General features: G+C 33.8%; 4 protein-coding genes across 4 annotated transcripts; 3 read left to right on the top strand and 1 right to left on the bottom strand.

The window, feature by feature from the left end:
- Window positions 1-20: 20 nt before the first annotated feature.
- LOC137829829 (uncharacterized) lies at window positions 21-3932 on the bottom strand. Its single transcript, XM_068636784.1, has 9 exons — window positions 3514-3932; window positions 3125-3212; window positions 2553-2666; window positions 1861-1943; window positions 1573-1687; window positions 1198-1289; window positions 896-961; window positions 542-635; window positions 21-355 (listed from the first exon to the last, which is right to left on the bottom strand). Exons 1-9 carry the CDS (start codon window positions 3780-3782, stop codon window positions 251-253), a joined length of 1026 nt encoding a protein of 341 aa, XP_068492885.1. The 5' UTR covers window positions 3783-3932; the 3' UTR covers window positions 21-250.
- Window positions 3933-5357: 1425 nt separating this feature from the next.
- On the top strand, window positions 5358-9739 carry LOC137829826 (kinesin-like protein KIN-14S). The gene is made up of 12 exons (XM_068636781.1): window positions 5358-5516; window positions 5591-5683; window positions 5821-5963; window positions 6094-6190; window positions 6312-6575; window positions 6668-6947; window positions 7332-7493; window positions 7788-8003; window positions 8089-8126; window positions 8239-8402; window positions 8484-8597; window positions 8700-9739. The coding sequence occupies exons 1-12, from the start codon at window positions 5510-5512 to the stop codon at window positions 9483-9485; spliced, it is 2364 nt and encodes a 787-aa protein (XP_068492882.1). The 5' UTR covers window positions 5358-5509; the 3' UTR covers window positions 9486-9739.
- A 6030-nt stretch (window positions 9740-15769) lies between these two features.
- LOC137829824 (microtubule-binding protein TANGLED-like) lies at window positions 15770-17918 on the top strand. The gene is made up of 4 exons (XM_068636780.1): window positions 15770-16149; window positions 16236-16378; window positions 16647-16702; window positions 16837-17918. Exons 1-4 carry the CDS (start codon window positions 16069-16071, stop codon window positions 17718-17720), a joined length of 1164 nt encoding a protein of 387 aa, XP_068492881.1. The 5' UTR covers window positions 15770-16068; the 3' UTR covers window positions 17721-17918.
- A 494-nt stretch (window positions 17919-18412) lies between these two features.
- On the top strand, window positions 18413-20592 carry LOC137829823 (F-box protein At1g55000). Its single transcript, XM_068636779.1, has 2 exons — window positions 18413-19006; window positions 19545-20592. Exons 1-2 carry the CDS (start codon window positions 18602-18604, stop codon window positions 19917-19919), a joined length of 780 nt encoding a protein of 259 aa, XP_068492880.1. The 5' UTR covers window positions 18413-18601; the 3' UTR covers window positions 19920-20592.
- Window positions 20593-23789: the final 3197 nt, after the last annotated feature.

The following is a 23789-nucleotide window of genomic DNA, read 5'->3' as shown; positions in this document are numbered from 1 at the left end:
TATGCTTCTAGCCAATCGTGTTAAAGAACTGGGAAAAAAGCATTTCTTATATACAGAGTAGGGATAAACACTTCACCTACAAAAGTGTCTCGCGCAAATTAGAATACATCACAACATGTAAACTTGCATCATAGTATACGATAATGAAAGTTGTAAGGTTTCTAAAATTAAGTTTAAAGGATCAAACATGTAATTGACATGAATGGGTGTGGGATGCGCTATGAAGAGAACTAGTATGAAAGATCAATCATCATATAGACTTCATCATCCTGCTAATTGAAGAGAATATGCCCGCCGCTTTGTCTAGCAAACCTTGCCCTTGCTCTGATTTCTGTTCTTCATCGTCAAATAGAATCTGCAACATGAAGGAAAAGTTACCTGAGAGATTAATCTATTGTAATATTGATTATAACTAGGAGTTATTCCCCAAACAAATCTGCTCTCTTTCCTTTCTCTAATGCTATTTTCATTATATTCAATTTCTTCTTTTCTAAGAAAATGGTTAGATAAGGCAAGGTAGTTTAGAATTGAAGCTAGTAACCTCAATGTCTTCAGCATCGGGACGGCTCTCGTATTCCTTGGCAAGCAAATATCTATTTGGCCTGTCCTTGTCATCACTGAACACTTTCCACTGTCTGAGTACATCAACAGAACAGGAAGAAAACAAAAAATCATAAATAATTTCAGCTTTGCAATTAACAGTGTATGATTTCATCAATTTTATCTCCATGGAAACAGAATATAAAAATAAGACCAGATTGCATGTTCAAAAATCAAGTGAACCAGATAATCCACTTACGAACTCAAAAGTTATTTTTTTATAAGTCGAGATAGGATGTCAATAAGATCCATATTTATATAACAATAACCTTATGAGATGGAATGGAAGACTTACCCTGGATAACACCTGAAGATTGCTCCAAATGGCATAGGTCGCATGAAATAGACAGTTGTAAAAGTGCTGTACAATAAAAAAATCAGAATTTTGTAGTCTAGTGGGATCAGAAAAACCAATTTTACAAAATAAACTGCATTAAGAATGAAAAGAACACAAAAATGAAAAGCACTCAAGGAACTTAACACATATAATAGCAGAAAAAACCAAGCACACAAAAATCCAACCCCAGTTGATGTAAATACCACTTACAGTCACTTGAAACTTAAGTAGTAAACCATGTAATGGCTCAGAAATTGTACCTTAGAAAGAAGCGCCTTAATTTCCGGACATTAAACCCAACTCCGACATCCTCACTAATCAGGCGTGGATTCCACATGATGAGGGGTTTAGGCTGCCATTGTATGTATAGTTTGAGAGAAAATTGTAAATAATACAAACATACATGGCATTGGCAATTTCTAAACTAAATGAAAGGTTGCTGAAATGGCAGAGAGGTGGCTATCTATCTCGCAGTTTATGACAGCTCTCTGGAACGAAAAATATGAGAAGTACCAACCCCTTGTCATATAAGCAGCTTTCACAAATTGTTTTACCTCATGATGAGGAATGTTTAGCACATTTTTCAGTAGACGGATGTTTAAATTTCAAGAGATCGCGAAAGTCAAGGGATTTACTGGATCATTTGAAAGATTGGATGCAATTTTCTCCACATATTCTAACATCTGATAGTCTGGAACAATCATAACCACAATCTCATCATCACCTTCCACAGGCTTCCGGTCACTCAAGCTGGATAAATAGCAAAAGAACTGAAATGTTATGGACAGCAACAGCATAGCCAACAAGTACTTTAGTAGCTAAGTGCAGTGCAAACGTCAGAATCAAATATATGATAGTACACCCCACGACTACTTTTCCGGCAGAACAAAACATACAGTGTTAATCTGAGCGCTGGAAGTTACCTTGCAAATCTAAATATAGCATCTTTCCACCGATACTGCAGAAGGGCTGCTGCACCAGCATCTGGAAATATGGCTTTAACTCTCTAACAATCAAATTCATGAAACTTAGCAACCTAGTTTACAACTTCCAAAATAAAACTACACATATCATAAAACATTAGCGAATTCAAAAGCACAATAGTTAATGAAGATAATACTCAGGAAGCATCTAGTTTGTGGATACTTATATCACAAGGAGAAAAGTTGGTGATCATAGCACAACCATCCCTTTTGTGTACTAGGTTACAACGGAGACCAATGCATTGGAGTGGAAATAGGACGCTATAGATGGCATAAATATTTTTGTGCATCCAATATTACAGAAACCGCATGGATGAGTTATGATAGTGACTCACTAGAAAGAAACCTATTCTATTTAAATGACGTGAACATATTAATACCACATGCAATCACATTATGAAGAATGTATGTAGAGGTAAGAAAGGTCTTAAACTTTAGGTTTGAACCAAATTCAATCTTACAAAAACAGACTTTTCCAAAAAGGATTGCATCCACTTAAATACTCTATTTTAACATACTGCAATTAAGGCAGCTTTCCAACAATAGAGAATAGAAAAACATTTCAAATTCAAATATTCCTTCATAATTTCATGTGCTGTAAGTTTATAACTACCGGAATACATCCCACTAACCTGGAATTTTGTTTTCTCAATGAGTGTATCCAAAAAGATCCTTGACAATTCCCAGAGTTCAACCTGCGCACCTTCGTCATCTAAAAATTGCAGTTGGGGGATTAAAAGTTCAACCTGTAAGACAGTTAAAAATAGTTTTAGGACAAGATGCATTTGGCGCTAAGCAACTGAAAGAAAACAATTATTAACTTTGATTGACAGACCAATCCCTCAGTAAACTGCATTCTCCATAGCAACATTTTTAAGCTGCCTCGGCTTAAACATTTAGTTACATAATATAAAATAATGAAAAAAATAATTTTGCTCTTACTTCTTCTCACCTTTAACATGCTAAATTTATAAAGTTATTGATCTTAACCAGGTTAAGTTGACTAAGCTCGTTAGAAGGATTGCCATGCCAAAGAAGATGCTCAGCACAACATTTTAGTGAAAAATCTTCATCCTCCAAAAAAAAATATAAAAGAAACATATTTTTAATTGGAACTGTTCCTAAACCAGCAGTGCAGAACTTGGAACAAATGACAATTTTGTGTGAAATAAAGAAAAGAAGGAAAAACATTTCTTCTACATACTGTGGCTCTCATCCCTCCTGAAGATACAAATAAGCCTGCGGCCTCGCTAGATTGCCTCACTGCACCCTCCAAGTCTGAAGGCAAGCAACTGCAATAGAAAGCAAGAAAGTGAACAACTTTTTTATACCCATTGGAATGTATATCTAACTTCATCAATCTACCTTTTTCCTATCCCCATATGACTTCAAAATATGGTGACTCAAAATTGACAGACACGCTTAAATTGCCTAAGAATGCGAGACATTGAGTTTCTAGAACACAATCCAGAACAAAACAAAACATCCTTCACAGAGATAAGAGTCCAATGTATGGAAAATAGTAACAGGATCCACCCACTGTTGCCTGAGACTTACAAAAATAATAATCTCCAAATTGTAAAGTAGTAATACCTGTCATCTTCCTCATCACCATCCTTAACAGAAGTAACAATATTTTCTTCTAAGGAGAATGGTGGATCAGGCTCTGGGGATTCGGTTTGGAACTTCTCAAACTTGGCAAAAACTCTGAAGGTGGAGTTCGAAGGGTGAAGGGAAAGGCCATTGTAGGCGCAAAGTAGAGGGTGTGAAAAAGATAAGGAAAAAGGTGTGGCTGAGGTTGGAAGGGGTATTGAAGGATGGTAGTTACAGTGGAAGTTGCAGGCTATGGTTGAAGAAGCCATTTATGTGTTGTATGTTAAGTGTTAATTTGTTCATTGCCCAAAGGCCATGGATAATAATTCACCAATATTGCAATTTGCTTCCAACTTCCTCCTTTCAAACCATGCCTTCTACTTCAATACCCTCATCCTTATAACTCCAATATAAAAACCAGATTGGTGTTTAAATAAAATATATTATATTCACACAAAAATGTTGGAAAAATCAAATTTTATTCTTCTTAAAAATCTTTAATTATTCAAAAATATTAATTAAGGCTTTAATGTTAAAATATATTAATATTAAGTCATACTTGACAGATATTAACTTATATGACATCAATTTTATAATGTAGAATTAATTTATAAAAAAAATAACAACAAATATGAAAATTATCAAATAAAAATCAATATTTAGAAACCAAAATAATTAGTTGTAATAGTAACTAAATTAGAGACCGTTTTAGAAACTAAAAAAAATTGATTTTTAAATTAATTTCTATTATTGTGAAATAATTTTTAAATTAGTATCTAATTAGTAATCAATGTTTTAATTATTAATTATTTAGATTTTAAATTTGGTAGAAAAACTTTGATAGTTAATTTGATACCAATTTAGAAATCATTTAACAATAATAGAAACTAATTTAGAAACCAAAAATTTAAACTAATTTAGAAACCAAAAATTTATTTACTCAAGAAGATCTTTAATTTAGTCACTAATACTTGATTATTTATTGTTTATAAAATTGGTTAGTGTATATAATATATAATCTGAATTTACAACTAATTCAAACCATTTAAAAGACTTTACACCATTTTTTTTTTTTTTTATGTTTCACTTGTTTAAAGTAAAAGTTTGACACGTAAATGTGGAATTTTTTTATAGGAGAAAAAGTTGTAGATAAATTGACACGCTTAAAGAAGATTCTGTAACCGTAAATTTAAAAGGCAAGAAAATATTTCGGAATTATTGTAATTATTTATGACTTGGATATTTTAATAATTTATATTTTATACGTTATTTTTTTTATCATAGAGTTATACTGTTTTTAGTTCAGAATTATTATATGATAAAATATATTAATATTAAGTCATTTCTGACAAACATTTTTTAAGGAGCACATCATAAACTTTATCAATTTTCAAATTATGAGTTTAATCGAGTTATATAACGTCTTGCAACTTTCACTAAAACGAGTGTGACCTTAGCCACCACTTACCAATTTTGGATTGCACAATTATTTTTTGTTTCCAAAAAATGACTTTTTAAATTATGCAATCTAGAAGAAAAAATAATTTACAAATTAGGTAATTCATAAGTTTTTTTTGAAAAAAAAAATGAATTATAAATTTTGTAATCCAGAATTCAAATTAGATAATCTAAAAGACATTTTTGACTTTTAAATTATACAATTAAAAAAAGATTAGATGAGAATTTTCATATTTATAGATGCATTAAAAAATGTATGGAGGTACAGGAAGCAATGAACTTAATGAAAACAACATAGCCCATTCCCACAAAAAGGTTGGGCTTTCGAAGTTTGGGTTGCCTATACCAAGGCCCAAAACAGGTGCGGACGCTCCTGAGAATTTGATATTGTCAAACGGCCGTTGTAGTTTCAAACTTTGAAATCTGAAAAAGAAAACAACGGTACAATATTGCTCTCTTGCTCCCTATTGCTCTCTTGCTCTCTATTGCTCAGGAAGTTGGATCTTGGAATCGTGTGTCACCATTCTCTCAGAGAACCATGAACGGTACTCTCACTTTCTCTCTACTCACTGATTGAATTAATCACCTATTCTTTGACGCAAATCGCCGATTCTTGCAGATCAATCCATTCAAATCCAAATGCTCGCTGAAAAATTCCACCGCTTCGTTCTTGACTGCGAACTCAAACAACCGTTGATCACTCCTGAATCAGGTTCCCTCTCTTTTCTCTATTCAACTTCCCATTTCCATTTGGAACGAACAAAAAGAAAATCAATTACCTTAATCTCAGCCAAATTACGTTGTTAATTCTGATGCTGGGTCGTTTGTCGATTTGTGGAAATTCGTCAGAGGATGTATCGAAGCAAGTGAACGAGAACTCAGACTCCATGGATGAAAACAGTGTGTCACATGGAACCCATGAAGCTTCTCCGGATAAGGGTCACACACTTCCCATATTGAAGAAAATACTTGATGTCGGCACCAAAATTCAGGTAAATCTTTAGTCTTATTTTAAACCCACGTTGAATCATGTCTCTTTCTTTTCCTTAGATTTCTGGATTCTCTGTTCGCATTCTGTTTATCTTTCGTAAACTTTATTTTACCGTATGGTTCATGCTTTAGGATTTGAAGAAGGATCATATAGCATTGTCTGATGAAGTGAAGCTCACTGTTGAATCTTTTCCGGGCACTGATGTTTTGAAGTCCGTGCAGCTTCTCGGTATGCTTCTAGTAGAAAACTACAAAAATACATGAAAAGTTGAATACTCTCTCTCTATATATATATGGTTAATTTTTTAACTATAATTTTAATAGCTTTTGGGATTTTCTTCTGGTATTAGGTGCTGAATATGAACTCTTAAAAAGAAAGTACCTGGATGAGTCCTCTGAGCGTAGGCGGCTTTACAATGAAGTAATTGAACTCAAGGGGAATATCAGAGTTTTCTGCAGATGCAGACCATTAAATGAGAGTGAAATTGCTAATGGGTCTGCATCTGTTGTCAATTTTGAGTCGTCTTCAGATAATGAACTTCAAGTCATTTGTGCAGAATCTTCTAAAAAGCAATTTAAATTTGATCATGTATTTGGGCCAGAAGATAACCAAGGTAACGAAAAAGTTGCATCTTTTATTGGTTTTGCAATGAAGAATTTTTTTTATGGAAAATTATGGAGACTGAACGCATTTTGTGTTATGCAGATGCTGTTTTTCAACAGACCAAACCCATTGTTACATCAGTATTGGATGGGTACAATGTCTGCATTTTTGCCTATGGGCAAACTGGAACTGGGAAAACATTCACTATGGAAGGAACACCAGAACACAGGGGAGTTAACTACCGAACCCTGGAAGAATTATTTCGGATAACTGAAGAGAGACATGGCGCAATGAAGTATGAATTGTCTGTGAGCATGCTGGAGGTTTACAATGAGAAGATAAGAGATCTGTTGGTGGAAAATTCAACTCAACCAACAAAAAAGTGAGTGCTTAGATCTCCCGAGTAATTAGCATTGTCGTTTGTAGCTCTTTTGTTCTAGAATTTAGCTGCCAATTAGTATATGATGTTAATGTGCTAATAAAAACAAGATCTGAGAATTCTTTTGACATATTGCTGTGCTGGATAAAGAATCTGAAAAGGATAGAAACATGACACTATTGTTTCGTGGTTCTAAACAAGGCACTCTTTTGAGATGCATAGTTGTATAACCATCTCTACATGTCAACTAATCTGCAACCAGCTAATAAACGAATTAATGTAGTTTCCAGTTTTCCTTCGCTCCTACCCAACTGGATGCATGGAATTTTGATGTATAAAATGTTTGGTATCACTCACTGATGAAGAAAACAAATTTCTAAACTTTAGATTGGAGATAAAGCAAGCTGCCGAAGGAACCCAAGATGTCCCTGGACTTATTGAAGCTCGTGTTTACGGAACAGAAGATGTGTGGGAAATGCTTAAGACTGGAAATCTAGTCAGATCAGTTGGATCCACCTGTGCAAATGAGCTTAGCAGCCGTTCTCACTGGTACAGCTAGATTCTTACAGAGTGACTCATTTTGACTCATTTTTTGCTTGTACTTTATTTTTACTTCTAAACTTATATGTATTGTATACCTTTGAAGATCTTAATTCTTAAATATTTTAATCATATTAAATTAAATAGTAGTTTTTTCCTTTAATAGATCATGTTTTAAGCCGAGGCAGTTACTTTCTTTAGGGCCAGTAGATGTAATATCTTTATCTCAATGACACTCACAGTTTTGGCAGAAGTGTTATTAATAATTATAGATAAATGATCAAGAGGTGCTTTTACATGCAGCTTGTTACGGGTAACTGTAATGGGAGAAAATTTAATTAATGGCCAGAGAACAAAGAGTCACCTTTGGCTAGTAGACTTAGCTGGCAGTGAGCGAGTGGGAAAAACTGAAGCTGAAGGAGAAAGACTGAAGGAATCTCAATTCATAAATAAGTCTCTTTCAGCGCTTGGTGATGTTATTTCTGCCCTAGCTTCTAAATCAGCTCACATTCCTTACAGGCAAGTCTCTTTTCCTCTCTTAAATACACTCGAACTGTGAATGGTCCTTATTCTAATTATTATTTGTGTCCTCTGGTTTTGACAGGAACTCAAAACTCACTCATATGCTGCAAAGTTCTTTAGGTGAGATTCCACTTCAACATTATGAATTTATGATCCTTTGGAAATGACTGTGTTTTGATTTCACGCCTGCAGTTTTATAACTGTTAGTGTTTGATATGTGGTCGAAATGCAGGTGGAGACTGCAAAACGTTAATGTTTGTGCAGGTAAGTCCAAGCTCAGCAGACTTGGGAGAGACACTTTGCTCACTGAATTTCGCCACCCGCGTCCGTGGAATCGAGGGTGGCCCAGCTCGCAAGCAAGTAGACCACACTGAGCTGTTTAAGTACAAGCAAATGGTAAGCTAGTGTGAAATTGTTCTAATAAACATAACCATGGTTTTTCAATTCCTGAAGCTCAGAAATTTTGTATAATTAAAGGCAGAAAAGCTCAAACAGGACGAGAAGGAAACAAAGAAATTACAGGATAACTTGCAAATTGCGCAACTCAGGCTTGCTGCAAGAGAACACCATTGTAAAACCCTTCAGGAAAAGGTATATTCTTCAGAAATGTTCATGCAGTGGAAGTTACTCAGACAATATGATGTTTATCTTTTCTATTCAAAGTGATTCATAATTTCATATACTCCGTGACAGGTTCGGGACCTGGAGAACCAGATAGCTGAAGAAAGAAAGCACAGACTAAAGCAAGAAAGTAGAGCACTTGCTGCTGTTTCAGCTCAACCGTCATTATCATCGCAACACACAAAAGCTCAGACAACAGTGACAGACAAGAAGCCACCACTGAATCCATCCAAACTCAGACAACCACTGAGAAAAATAACCAACTCCTTGCCTCCACAGTGTCCTCTAAGATCAAAGAGTTACACCACATTCATGAATGAAAAGGAAAACAATGTGAGAAGGGCTTCAATGGTCACCAATTCCGTGAGGCCATCTGCGCCATCAACAACAGGGCAGTTCTTTCAGGCAAGGAGGCGGGTGTCCGTTGCCGTGAGACCACCTTCAACATCAACAACGCAGGTCATTCAGCCAAGGAGGAGGGTTTCCATTGCCACACTACCTTCTCACACAACTTCTGGCATGTCAACTCCACTCCGTGCCTCAGCAGCATTCCGAGTTACCAGTGGAAGCAGTCAGCAATCACGGATAAGATGCCAAAGGAAAGATAGGTATTCAAGTTTGTTTGTTCCATTGCCAGAGTTGAGAGAATCAATGATGACAACACCATTGTCTGTAAGGAGCAGCAGCAAGTTTATGATGAACAGTCCAACACAGGCAGATTCCAGGATGATGGGGCCCACTAGGAATCAACCTGTTCTTGCTCTACAACGTAAACCTGTGGTCTGGAGTCCTCTGAAGCTAAGAACTATGAACAGAAAGTCATCACTCCTGCCATATCGCCCAACCCAAATGCAGTAAACATTGTTTTCTCAAACAATGTAAGATAGTGGAGCTTTTTTTTCTATAATGCCAACGTGTATAAATTAGTGTGCTGTGTTTGGTTTATGAATCAACCCAGATTCAATTAAATTTTTCTCAAAACATGTCATGGCAAATACTCGTGTATGTTCGATCAAATTTCTGATCTCACATTTAAGTTTTCAATTCTTGCTTTTACTCATTTGCGTTTTGAATAAATAAGTGTATTATGTGATCTTACATTTCAAAGGCAAGACCGTATCATTCATTCAATTATATTAATTAATAGTAACTAATAAAATTTAAAGATCACTAGCTATCACCAAATTACCACTCCGAAGTGCTTCTGCCAAATTACAAACATGCATCCAATGAATTTTGCCAAATTCAATCCAATAAAGCAATGACTCATTCCCGCACTAACCATTGCTAATCATGTCACAGATAACAAATGCACCACGGCATCATGTTCACAGTCATTAAGCACCTCAACGACTCCTACAAATGCACCACAGCATCATGCTCATAGACTCATTGAGCACCTCAACGACTCCTATAGGAGGTGAATTTTAAATTCACTTGAAGTTGTGTAGGTGAAACACGTTTTCTTGAGATCGGGAGTTGTCTCATGATTCACGACTTCAATTAATTAACTTCTAAACTTAACAAAGCTGTGAAGATATCCCAAGATGTTAAAATAATAATTAAAGTTATCATTTTCTATAATAACTTTAATCTCGTAGATTTGGAGTTATGTAGGTTTGAAACAATTTCACTAAATAAGTTTTTCTCTACCCCACAACTTATTCATAATAACAAAAATGAATTTCACTCTTAACATAAACTTCCTTTGAATTAACTACCATCAATGTCCAAAGGATGCATTATTAACTTGTTGTGCGGATAAGCTGTCTAACTTATGATTTATTCATATAGACTCATTTCATTGGTATAATAGTCTTTCACCTAGTCTATTCTTAGAATTTTAAGAATAGGTATAGTCTACCTATGTTTCGTTTTTGTTAACATATGGGTTTTGGTCTAATTCTCCCATAGTTTTTTGTATTTTCTTTCTTTTTCTTTTTTCTTTTAATAATACTTTTTTTCATGTGATGGTAGATGATTGTTGTTACTTGGGGTGTCAACCTAGTTGAAATGTCAAGTTTCATAATGATGCCTTCTTTTTACGACAAGTGCACTGCATTGTCAGAAGTAATAATTTGTCCCTAAGAACGAATATCAACCCTGCAAGTAACAGTTGAATTATCAAGTACAATTTTCGCTTAATATAAAACATAACAATTAAAAGTGTGTTGAAAGTGTTGTGTTGACGATGATTAATAAGAAAACAAACAAAGAATTGGTTGCTTCAAGTTGGAAAAATAGGGATTAGGTTTCATCTTTCTCACTCTCATGTATTTTTATTAGTTTGTTTACATTATGTTCTTTGATTGAAATTGGTGCCTGTATAAAATTTATTTATATCGAATCCTCGCATATTTATACAAACAACTTAGAATCAAGCTCAAACGTTAATAACAATCAACATTTCAAGTTTATTCTTAGAACTCAAATATGTTAAGTATTGTTTATTGTTGTTTAGATCGGAACCCTAAAAATACTTTTTTAGATTTAAGATTCTAGATCAAAAGTTAGAAGCAAAAAAACAACACTAATAATCAATCAAGAACAAAATATTATATTATATTTAAATATCACATCAATACATAAGAGTTCGAACATATTACTCTAAATCTCAAAGAGTAGAATCAGTCACTCGTAATGACTAGTACACGCAAGGATGACATGAAAAGAAGATCCAGGATGTTTCTCTTTGACAATTTCCTCCTCTAATGTTTCCTGCTCCTCCTATTCTTCCAATTAGATAACAATTCACTCAATGGTGTTTTCCTATCAATTTGACACACTAAAGTTTAGCCTATAGCCCCCTATTTAACCTAATTTACTAGGGGTAGCTAACTTCCTACATTGCGGTGATGAGCTAAGTGACAAAAACATAAAATTGTCCAATTTCTCTGACAGAGTGGTCTTTAAGCCTAACTCAACCCCATAAAACCGGCTCATGAGGTTGAGGTTTGCACCCACTTATATACAATGAAATCTCCAACACACCCCCTCACGCCGAGACTGTCAACTTGTGTGTGGGACTATATATTATGGGTGGTCCGATAGCGGCCCGATAGCGGGTGGCCTAATAAGCCCAACAAATACTCACTAGGATAGGCTCGAAATGGCTCTGATACCATCGTTGCTGAGTAGAACTTTTTTGCTCTTTTTGTGCGTTCCGGGCCTTACAACTTTCTCCTTTTAACTTATTTTATTCTCTTTAACACAGTTATCTTCATTCTTCCCTAAAAACCTGAAATTAACACAAAATTTGGGAATAAAATTCTTATTCAAATAAAGATCATAAAAAATGTATAAATTCATAAATTAGAGATTATTTTATATGTAATTTAGCAATTAAGACTCATAAGTGTCTATATTTTAATATGAAATATTACTGAAATTAGACACGTATTACTCTTCCCAACTTAGAATCTTGTTTGTCCTCGAACAAAGTAAATGAATATAATTGAATTTAAATATCAAACAACTTAATTCACTAAACAACAAATCAAATTAGAAACTTATGACGTTCCAAATTCAAATATAGAAAAATATAAAAACAATCAACTTCTAGGATAAAATCAAAACAATATAATGACAATTCATTAAGAAATTACTTCTCATATGCTCACAGGTAAGTGTTTCTCTCTATTTTCACTGAATCATAATAAATCATAGTTGCTTTTCATTTCATCTTCCTATCATAAACATATTAGAAACAAGAATCTTGATGTCTTTTCCAAGGTTGTAATGAGGTTAGGCTTCCAAAAAGTATTGGTTTTTCAGTTAACAAAATGCACATCTTAAAGAAGAAAAACATACCTACAATCCAATTATGGAGAACATATATGTTATCTATTCACAATTTTTTTTTAGTTCACACTTTTCCTCATTTTTTTTTTCTACCTTTTCATGATTTCCAACACGATTTTTTTTTCTTTTTTTCTCTCTTTTTTTTTCAATAGGAATATATTCTTCCTATTTTCAACTTTCAACAATCAGAACCAACCATTCCCTTCTCTATATGTACTGCATCTATGTTCTCCTTCCTTAGACAAGTCAAAGGGTAGGGAAATATATATCAAAGGTTAGGGTGCTATAATAACAAAAATTCTTGGCCCAAAGGGGATATAAAAAAATGGAATTCTAATAAGATAAAGGTTGGCTATTTGGCCTTGGGTTCCTAATTAACACAAATGTCTCAATCATCTTCATGCTCTTTTATGATGTAACACAAAATAAAAATTAAGCAACTACAATTGTCAATTCATCAGTAAAACTCTCAAAACTGTATAAGGTTCTCACACTCACTTGGTTTAATTGGCCTCATTCCTTTATGTTTTGTCATTCTCTGTTCTAATCAACGATCCTGTTAAATTTTCATGTATCACAATTTCAACTACATTTGAATAGAAATTCAATCATATTTTCCTTTCTAACCTGTGTCTAATTCATCTCACTATTTAATATTTAAACACAAATTCCTTTTTTCCACATATTAACATTCCAATTCTTTTTTATTTAAGAAAAATAAACTAGAAAACGAATTAAATTAAAACTTAAATTTATTCAAGAAAAATAATTCAAGACATAAAAATAACCAAAAAAAAGCAGCTAACAGAAAACTAAAGCAAAAAGTAAATAAAACAAACTAAACAAATAAGCAAATAATCAGAAAACAAAACAACCGCAAAATAAATAATATTAAAAAAAATAACTGAAAAGAAAAGAAAATTAGAAAGATAAAACCATGTTTTTGCTTAATCCTCTTTTCCTAAGAAGTCCTTCATCTCTGTTTTAAAATCTTCATCTATTGTTCTATATGGCCTTGCTTCATTTGCTGGATCTACCCCCTGAATAATAGAACCTGTCCTCAGGCCAAAATACTTAAGTTCAAACTGATCGGGAGACATATAAGGATTGGGTTGCCTTTGAGATTATTTTTTTTGCAAAAAAAAAACAATTGCTTGAGCGAGATTCCCTGGGAGAAACTTAATTTTTCCGACATAAAACTTACTTTAGCTAGAATTTGCTCGCTTGAGTGATAATTTCGTTGTCAATCTCGCTCAAGCGAGATTCTCGCTTGAGCGAGATAACTCCCGAGAACACCCCACTTTTCGTCATTTAACTTGCCTGAGCGAGATTTGACTCACTTGGGCAAGAATCCCTGCAAGAAAACATGTCAAAACAAAGATAACAACACTACATAAAACTAAAATGTGGACTGAGTTGTCTCCTAGTAAGCGCTCGTTTAACGTCATATAGCTTGACGCTTGTGTCTTTAAGGGTCATAAAAAAGGATTACCGTAGTGAGTTTTTCCTGTTCATTACCCAAGTAAGGTTTTACCCTTTGACCATTTACAACCCAGCTTATGTGTGATTTTGGTTCTTCTAACTCTATTGCTCCATAAGGCTTGACCTCTTTCACAACATAAGGACCTGACCATTTAGATTTTAATTTCCCAGGAAAAAGTCTCAATCTAGAATTGAATAAAGGCACAAACTGACCGGGGTGAAAATTTCTTTCCACAATCTTCTTGTCGTGATATTTCTTTGTGCATTTTTTTATAAAGCTTTGAAGAACTATATGCCTTTAATCTCATCTCTTCAAGTTCTTGGATTTGCAATTTTCTCTTTCCCCAGCTCCTTTAACATCTAAATTTAGTGTCTTTAATGTCCAATATGCTTTCTATTCCAATTCCATCGGAAGATGGCAAGCTTTTCCATAAATTAGCTGAAATGGGGAAAGGAAAGTAGGAGTTTTAAATGTAGTCTTATACGCCCACAAATTTTCATCAAGTTTGATCGACCTATCTTTCCTTGATGCAACAACCGTTTTCTCTAATATTTTCTTAATTTCTTTATTAGAAACTTATGCTTGCCCATTTGTTTGTGGGTGGTAAGCTGATGCCACCTTATGATTAACCCCATAATGCTCTAACACTTTTTTCAACTGGGTATTACAAAAATGAGACCCACCGTCACTTATCAATACTCTTGGATAGTGCCAAATATGCAAAAAATATTTCTTTTAAGAAATTTAATGATTGTCTTAGAATCTGTATGTCGTGCTGGAATTGCTTTCACCCATTTAGAAACATACTCAATTGCTACTAATATATATTCATTTGAAAAGAAGATGGCAAAGGCCCTATAAAATCAATGCCCTAACAATCAAAAACCTCAATTTCTTGAATATTTTGTAATGGCATTTCATGTCTTCTATAAACGCTTTCTGTCCTTTAGCACCTGTCACATCTCTGTACTAACGCATGTGTATCTTTAAACAACGAGGGAAAAAAAATCCGATTGAAGAATATCTTTTATTATCTAATCACCTTCATTTACTTTTAACCAATTGTGATAAAATTAATCATATTTAGTTACATATATACTTTTACATGTGTAGTGGGTGGGTATTGGGAGGAGAATTGTTAACTATATGTGAATCTTTATCCTTTATGTTTTTGTGTTGTTTTAAAGTTACTATGATAACCAAAGTTCAATCATCGCATATTTTTCTTCAATTTTTTCTTATTATTACATGGATTGGGTGAAAAAAAAAATATGAAATTAAACTAGTTTGAATATATCGTTGTCAAAACTGAAAATGGGGGAAATATTGAAAAGTCCTCATCAAATTTAAAAAAAAAAAAATCTTTACGGTGGAACATAGAAGTCAAATAAGTTAATGGCCAAGTAAAGTTCTTACTTCGAATTTAATTGAAATACACTTCGAGTCAGATTTAGATTTATTTATTTTTATTAATTACAACAAATTATTACATAAGAAATATTATTATTTATAATAATAATAATAATAATTTTCTACCAACGACATATCCAATTTAAAACTCCTTTTAACTTTTAAGAAAATGAAAAACTGATTCAACTTTGGAACATGAGATTTTAACGTTTATTTCATAGTTAATGGCATGATGTACATTATTTATAAAATATTTGAATATATATTGCTTAATTTATATAGAAAGGAAATTAACTTTAAACTTTTTGTAGAGTCAGCTTTATAACGTTTTATTACAAAGCTTTGTTGACAAATGGAAGCAGGCCCACGTAATCATCTGTGGGCCCAACCAAAATAGGGACAAAAAGAAATAGTTGCATATAGCCGTTGGCGTTGATTTAGCTTGCTTAGGATAGAGTGATAGACATACATAGATTTAGTCGACCGTTGGAAAACAAACGTTACACAGAGTTTGTGTTTGTTGGATGTCAACACCACTTAGGAGCCAAACTCTGCAACCAAAAGCAAAAGGGTTTGGTAAAGTGTCTTCCTATTAGAGAGAGAGAGTGAGAGTGTGTGAGAGAGAGAGATTCAGATCCAATCTTTGGTTGGGTGGGCACTAGGTACAAGTTGGAGAGATTGTTTCTGAGAAAAATTCTGGAGACCCACCTTGTGTGTGCTTGATTTCATTCCTCGGATATTCCGAAGATGGTTGCAAGAACCCCACAAAAGCAGAAGAAACTTTTGGCGGCTCTCAATCCTGTTCTGATTAAAGAAACTCTAAACAAGGTAATACATGCTAATGCCAGTGATTTTTCCTCATGAGACCAGATAAATTTTGAACCTTGTGAGTGAATTATTGTGGGTGGTTGAAGGTGGATCAATGCGTCGCTCGGCTGCAGGAACTTCAGTACACTGTGACTGGTGGAACCAAGGTGGTGTCGGGGGTGAATCTCAGCCCTCGCAGCACAAGAGGTTATCTCAGAACAAGTCTCAGGTGCAAGCAAGAGTCACTCAGGTCTGCTTTCGATTTTGCTTCAATTTCAGTTCATAGCAAGAGTCACTCATCATGAGTCTGATCGCCATATTGTAGCTTTGAACTTTGATTTTCATTTCTATGTACCAATCAATCAGAAATCATCTTTGGTAGTTACTACTATGGACGGTGTTGAGAGACTTCACATGTGTGATACTTTGTAGATGAATGACATGTATTACCATTCTTAAACTTTATGCCATTTGTTGTTGCAAATTGTAATTTTTTATGTATTCTTGCTGTGATGAAGGATCAAGAATGGTGCATCAAGGAGATCTCCAGTGGGAAAGTTTCCATCAAACACAGGTTTTGTTCGTTCTCTCTACTCACTAGCAAAGAGAAATCTTATCTTTACTTGGTCTTGGACATGATTAAGGAGAACATGGGTTAATTGGCTTTCCCTTTTATTATTGTGATCGTTGTTGTGAACCCTTATGCAGGTGAATGGAAGAGAATGTCACTGCCTGCAATGCTTGTAGGCGAAACTGTTGGAGAAATTTTGCAGGCAAGTCAGTTTGCCAGGGAAATAGTCTCAGCAGTTGGAAAGAAAACTGCCCCAGATGACCCAAAAACTCCGATGTCTCAACGGAGCAAGAAGAAAGCAGAACTTGAAAACACACAACTGAGGGCCAGAAGGAAGAAAGAGAAGCAAACCAGAGTTCAGAATGATGGTTCTCCATCACTTCAAAGAGCTCGCTCCAGAATTAACTTTAAGGTTTCTCCTCCTAAGGTCAGAGAATTTGATAAAGAAAGCAACAGGTATATGGCAAATAGGGTGTCTCCCAGGAATAGGCCATGGGCTAGAAAAACTGTACTATTCCCCAACCCTTTGTTCCTTTCCACTCACTCTTCTTCACAGTCACAACAGCAACAGTTTTGCAAGACAAGGTCACCTATCATTTCAAGAAACAGAGGAACAACATCACACAAATTTGTTATCAAGTCTCCATCTTCACCACCACGGCAGCAACAGAACAAGTCCCCTGTCGCATTAAGAAATAGGAGTGGAACACCTCACAAGTTTTTGATCAAGTCTCCACCGTCTGCTTCCAAATTTCATTCCAAATTTCAAGTCCCGATCAAATGCCCACCAACTGTTTCTATTTCACCCACAAGACCTGTAAGGTTGAGCAGGAGTCCTCCCAAGAGATCATCATCCACTGCATCTAAATTCCGTCGATCTTTCTCTCCTTCAAGAATTGCATCCAGATTGGTTTCACTTTCACCCTTAAGGAGCAGGAAAAGTGTACAGAAAAATGATGGGTTTGTAAGTGGACTCAAACAGCGCCCACCATCAGTGCAATTCCCTGTTAGAGGAATCTAAGAACTCGCCATTACTGCATAGCACTCTCGCTATTTTCTTGTACTTTTGTCACCATGTCGATTCTTATGTCTATAATTCTGCTCTAATGGTTTTTCCTCTTTGGTGGGTTTCAGATGATGCCATGATTTTTTCTTTGATGTCCATAGTATTTTTTTCCTATTCATTTCAATTCAATGCAAGATATTCCTTTTCCCTTCAGCAAGAATTTGTCACTGTCAGAGGTTCTTTTTAGTCTTTAGTATAGTACCCAAAACACATGCACCTAAGCCAATTTATGCAGAAGTATGTTAACTTTTGTTTTCTTCATAATAATAAAAAGTTAAATATTATTATTAAAATAAAAAGTTATTAAATTATAAAATAATTCATAAGAATAAATTATTTTATAATTTTATTATAGATTATTTATTGATGATATACATAATACTTTCTTCATCCTTGATCTAATATTATTAAATTTGTCAATAGCTTATATTATTCTTCTAAAATAGCTTATATATTTTTTTCTACATAAACTTATAATATGTTTAAATTAATCATCCTTATCTTTCTACTTAAATCGCAATTTGCCACTGGATATTCTGCAAATCTAACAAGAGAATGAAAAAAATTGGAATGCAATGTTTGTTTTGTTACTTTTAGTTATAATTAATTAAGGATATTTATGAAAATAATAATCAAGAAGACATACCATTAGAGAGGGGTCCTATGAAAAGGAAAAAGATTTTTATGAAATAGAATTGACATGTTTTTCAAATAATAATAATAATGTGATATAAAAATTGTAGGTTCGTTATTTTCTTTATGGCAGTGAGATAAGACGTGCCCTTTTCTCCCCCTACACACACACGCCATTCATTGTATCTCAATTTCACTCCCCGATGGGTTGTTGTTGCGACGAAGACGACGGCGACATTTTCCGGCAACTCATCAATTCCAATTTCTCCTCCTCATCCTCCTCCACCGCCAACGCCACTGTGATCTCCCCCATGAATTCCCATTTCTCGGCACTCTCCTCCACCGACATCCTCCGCCTCATCTTCCAGAACCTTCCGATCTCCGATCTCGCTCGTGCCAGCTGCGTCTGCCGTCTCTGGAACTCCGTCGCCTCCCAGAGGGAGATGCTCACCAGAGCCTTCGTCGCCCCTTGGAAATTGAACGATATTATCGGCGACCCACTCTCTGGAAGCTTCTGGAGAGACAATTCCCTCGCCAAATTCGCCATCTCCCACCTCATTTCGCGCGGCGACACCGTGGCTAGCCTCGCCGTCAAGTACTCCGTTCAGGTCCGTGCCACCTGTATACAAGGGTTTACCATTTTTCCGGATTAAGTAAAATAATAATATTGAGTAGTTTCCACATTACTAAATGCACCCATACTATGTTGTAATCCTAGGTTGCTAGGTTTTCATTTATTAACTGAATTACGGAACTTACAGTTACTGTTTGGAGCATTTTTGAATGCTATTGACTTAATGTAAACAATTATTCCCTTGATTCTTTCATCAAGGTTTATATAAACATGTTAAAACACAGCTCCAAGCAACCCACCACAGCACGTTACAGCAACAAGTACATGATAACACATCTCCAAGCAAAACAACAGTCACCCATTTAAACAAACTAGCCATAGTCAAAGAAAAATACAAGAAAGAATCTAACACAACCCACCACACCAGACCCCAAAACCCCCATTCAATAACTAGGACAATTCCCTCAAACAGAGCAGAGATTGTACATGCCATTAATAAAAAGAAAAAGGAACCTCTTTGAAACATAGCCTTTACATTGATAACATTGGATGATATTTTTATGTTTTGATAGGTAATGAACATAAAGCGCCTGAACAACATGATAAGCGACCATGGCATATACTCAAGGGAAAGGTTATTGATCCCTATTAGTAGTTCTGATATTCTGATTAACAGAACATGCTTTATTGAGCTGGATGTCTATGCAAAACGAGAAGTGGCTGTGCTGTATCCTAATGATGTACCGGACACGAGGACTTCCTATGTGTCAAACAGAGTTTCCTCGGAAGAAAGCAACAAAAAGGTGGTTGATTCCTTGAAGAGAAGCATGCATGTTGATAATGAAACAGCTCAATATTACTGGTCTGTTTCAAATGGTGATCCACGAGCGGCACTTGCCGAGTTTTCTGCAGACCTTAAGTGGGATAGGCAAGCAGGCCATTCATAGTCTCTCTTAAGGTTACCTTGTTATTTGAGAGGTTGGTGGCAAGTGGAAAAATTATTTAAGAGGTTGCTTGGCAGTCAAATGGATAAATAATTAAGAGGCTGTGTTGCAGGCAAGTGTATGCTTCAGTAGGTTGCCTCTTAAAAAATCTGTTCATTCCCCTCTGATTGAATACTGCCTGAGTTGTTAATAGATTGTCATATTTGCTTGTGAAACTAAAGTCATATAGTGTTGCCGTGTGTAAAAGATTTCAGCCACTCATGTGGTAAGGTGTGTTCAGAATTTGTGCAAAATTTAGTATAACTTTTTTATAAAAGAAATTGATGGTCATTATATGCTTGGCGCGGAAAGGTTTGATTTTATTCACACTTGTAAGCATTCACATTTACCACTTCGGATCAGAATTTATGCCAAGAATAGGCTGTTCGAACAAAAAGTGGATAGGAGGATCGCCTGTTTTCCCTTTTCCTTCCAGTACTTGTGAAATATGATAGTCAGGGAGAGATTGGACAGACTTTGAGCCTTTCAGAAGCTAAATTAATACCATCCAATGACTTTATAGATAAGGGTGTGTGAGGAATCAGAATCTATTTGTGAAGCGAATGTTTGATATTCTATTCTCATCCTGTCTTTTTGTAACAGCTTATGTCTTTATATGAATTACTGTCTTTTCTAAGTTTGTGCTGTTGCTAGAACCTTTGAATGGAGAATGTTGAATCGGTGGTACTATTAACTTGATTGATTTTTGATGTTTGATTGATTTCAAGTCAGCCATATGCCATTATAGTACGACAGGTCTCCTCTCCTCTTTATCCTTGAAAGGAGTTGCTTCTTTTATATTAGCAATTGATTATTTTCTATTACCTGTTGGTTTATGTTCACTACTGCAAGAAAAAGAAGCGAAGAGAAGGTGAGGGCGGCCTCCACTCTGTATCAACACAATTCGTGGATGTGGAACTACACCTACAATGCTTGGGTGATAATATGACATTGTTTCATTTCTTATCAAAATAAGAAGTGAAATTTATTTATTTGGAATAAAGGTTTTGCAGAAGTTTTTCACTACGAAGAATGGATGTGAATGCTTATATTTATGAGATAAAATACTTTAGGGTTAAATAGAATGAGATAATTATTGTTTTCCTAGGCCTAAATTAAGGTGCTGAAAACATTGATTCCAAATGTTGAGGTACAATGTCGTTATATGCATGGAAGGGGAGGACTTGAGAAAAATTTGAAAACAACAATTGAAGCAAAATACAGAAGGGAAAGTGATACCAAAACACGCACAAGACAATTATCCAAAATGATAAAGATCAAATATTAAGAATAATAAGTATCCAGAATGATAAATATCTAATATTAAGAATAATAAGTATCCAAAATGATAAAGATCTTAATAATCACAACACAAAAAAAATCACACTATGTAAAAAAAATACATTAAGTTTTCAAGTTGTTAAGCTGATTAATTCTTGAACATAAAATCTCTCTACAGTTATTCATACCATTAATAAGCTAATTCATACTTCACACTTAAGTGTGATAATGAAGTTAACTAATTAAATAATCTACATTTGTTCATACCATTAATAAACAAATTCGTACTTTACACTTATGTGTGATGATGAAGTTAACCAATTTAATATATTATTTATCCTCGACGAACTCATTTATGTATATTCATATGTAGACTACCATAGCCTTAAAATTCACCAAAGCGCTGTATGTCTCCTTTTGGTATACCAATACACTCAAAGTAGGTGAATTGTGAAGGTTTAAAGTGGAAAGTGAGGTTATATCTCATCCAACATTATTCAATGAGACTTCACAAACAAATTTACTGGCATGGTAAACTTGCACTGTGGAATTCATCTCCATAAAACTCTACTAAAAACATTACTCTCTCTCTCCAAAATTTCGATCTTCAATTTATCCTTCCTAGATTTCGGTTAGAGTTGGAATACCTGCAAAAAGGTACTATGATATTCAAGTTTATACTCGATTATGTATAATTTGAATAATAAATATTATTAGAATACATATATTTACTATCTTTCAACATATAATGTACTTTCAACATGAATCTTTACTATTGAATCTGATTTACCAAGTTAATATTAATATTAGAGTATTATACATGTATCACACATATAATATTTATGCTAAACATATTATTCGATAATACTTTTTAATTTTCCAAAATATACTATATTATAGAGGATTCGATCGTATCATAAGAGTATCCAATGTATACAAACAATAAAAAATTCCAACGAAGATGACCGTTCATATTTCAACCTCACTAGAAATTTCGGAAGAATCATTTGAAGTATTGCATAATTAATGCTAAATAGACCTATTAAATAAACTTACCAAAAAAAGCAAAAATAATCCATTTATCGAAATTTCCTTCAAAATTATGCTCACTCTTTTGGGTGCTAATGTTTCTGCCAGTTACCATCTTGTGGTGAAGCAGAGAAGAAAATATGAGAAGAAGCAAAGTAACGCGTTATTAAGAGCCAGGCTTGAGCACGAAATTTACAAATCTTAAGCTCCAATATTTAGAAAGAGTGAGAATTTAATTCCAGCATTAATTCCATTGTGAAAAGAACATTGCTAAAGAGCCTGGAACATTGTAAAGTGCGAAGATCACTATAATAAAAAATAAAAAGCATCACATGAGAATATTGTAAAGTCCAACACCAATTCTTGAAAGATTAACGATTAAAGAGTAAAAACAAAGATTAAAGAGTTCCAAAAAAAAGTAGCATTTGAGAATATTGTAAAGGAGAGCCAAGCCTCGGATATCGCAAAGTGGGAACATCAAAGCTTATAAAGATACACAAGAACCAAACACAATTTTTAATTCTACAAAACTTACACCACAAGTTATATTTTCATATTTAAATATTATTAGTGGAATATATATATATATATATATATATATATATATATATATAAATCAGATTTACTTTAATAGAAAATACTCTTTTAACTAAACATGTTTATGAATATGAGTAATATTTTATTTTTAAATTAGATACATGGATGCGTGGTACATATTTGTTTGGTGTATATTTATGTACTAACTTTATTTTAAATTAGTTTATTAGATAATTTAAAAGATTATTTTCATTATTCTCTCCCATTGATTGTGTTTTATTTGATTTTTTTTTCATTTGCATCATTCTTTTATTTTTCTCAGAATGTTTCAATTCATTCCGTATCTACTCCAACTAATTCACTCAAGTTTTCACACTACTTTTCATTTTATTACAACATCAATTACACATTTTTATTTCTTTATATGGCTCTGTTCAAATAATATATTATATTTTAAAAAAATATAAAAGTGAATTTCATGTCATTTTTAAGACATGTATTTAATTATTTCTATTCTGTTTTAATATTTTTTATTCATTATACTTAAGAATGTATGATTTTCAATTTCGAGTGTGTTATAGCATAAACCTTTTTTAGTTTGTTAGGTAACATTAAAACTTATATTTTATTTTAGTTTTTATTGTTAGTTTTATTTCAATTAAAAAGCTATTGTTTTGTTATACAATTTTTTTTCACTCTCAATGATCCTCAATGTACTTTCTCTTTCAACATTTACAAAATAGAAGTTATCCTTGCACTACAATTTCAATTACGTTTATTTTTTTTATAATTATTTAATATTTTTGTAATTATTATTTGATATTTTATTTTAAAATTTATACTAATTTCTTTTTTTATATGTCACATCAGAAATAATATATTATTTTAACATTTAATTCTTAATGGTTTTATGTTCTTTATTTATTTTTAAATATATTTAATTAATATTTGAGACAATGCAATAAATAAAATAGAGATAAGAATGAA

This window comes from Phaseolus vulgaris, chromosome 7 (genome assembly GCF_000499845.2).
Source record: "Phaseolus vulgaris cultivar G19833 chromosome 7, P. vulgaris v2.0, whole genome shotgun sequence".
Classification (NCBI taxonomy): Eukaryota; Viridiplantae; Streptophyta; class Magnoliopsida; order Fabales; family Fabaceae; genus Phaseolus; species Phaseolus vulgaris.
This window is presented reverse-complemented; position numbering and strand designations above follow the sequence as displayed.

What these genes read in the sequence shown, in the direction of transcription:
- LOC137829826 (XM_068636781.1), top strand. An exon ending in GTTGATCACTCCTGAATCAG is followed by an intron (nt 5,684 to 5,820) that starts GTTCCCTCTCTT and finishes GAAATTCGTCAG; the next exon opens with AGGATGTATCGAAGCAAGTG. An exon ending in TCAGCTCACATTCCTTACAG is followed by an intron (nt 8,004 to 8,088) that starts GCAAGTCTCTTT and finishes TGGTTTTGACAG; the next exon opens with GAACTCAAAACTCACTCATA.
- LOC137829823 (XM_068636779.1), top strand. Translation starts at nt 18,602, where the DNA reads ATGGGTTGTTGTTGCGACGAAGACGACGGCGACATTTTCCGGCAACTC. An exon ending in CCGTCAAGTACTCCGTTCAG is followed by an intron (nt 19,007 to 19,544) that starts GTCCGTGCCACC and finishes ATGTTTTGATAG; the next exon opens with GTAATGAACATAAAGCGCCT.
- LOC137829829 (XM_068636784.1), bottom strand. Translation starts at nt 3,782, where the DNA reads ATGGCTTCTTCAACCATAGCCTGCAACTTCCACTGTAACTACCATCCT. An exon ending in CAGGAGGGATGAGAGCCACA is followed by an intron (nt 2,667 to 3,124) that starts GTATGTAGAAGA and finishes ACTGTCTTACAG; the next exon opens with GTTGAACTTTTAATCCCCCA. An exon ending in CCAATCTTTCAAATGATCCA is followed by an intron (nt 1,290 to 1,572) that starts GTAAATCCCTTG and finishes ATACAATGGCAG; the next exon opens with CCTAAACCCCTCATCATGTG.
- LOC137829824 (XM_068636780.1), top strand. Translation starts at nt 16,069, where the DNA reads ATGGTTGCAAGAACCCCACAAAAGCAGAAGAAACTTTTGGCGGCTCTC. An exon ending in TTAAAGAAACTCTAAACAAG is followed by an intron (nt 16,150 to 16,235) that starts GTAATACATGCT and finishes GGGTGGTTGAAG; the next exon opens with GTGGATCAATGCGTCGCTCG. An exon ending in AAAGTTTCCATCAAACACAG is followed by an intron (nt 16,703 to 16,836) that starts GTTTTGTTCGTT and finishes ACCCTTATGCAG; the next exon opens with GTGAATGGAAGAGAATGTCA.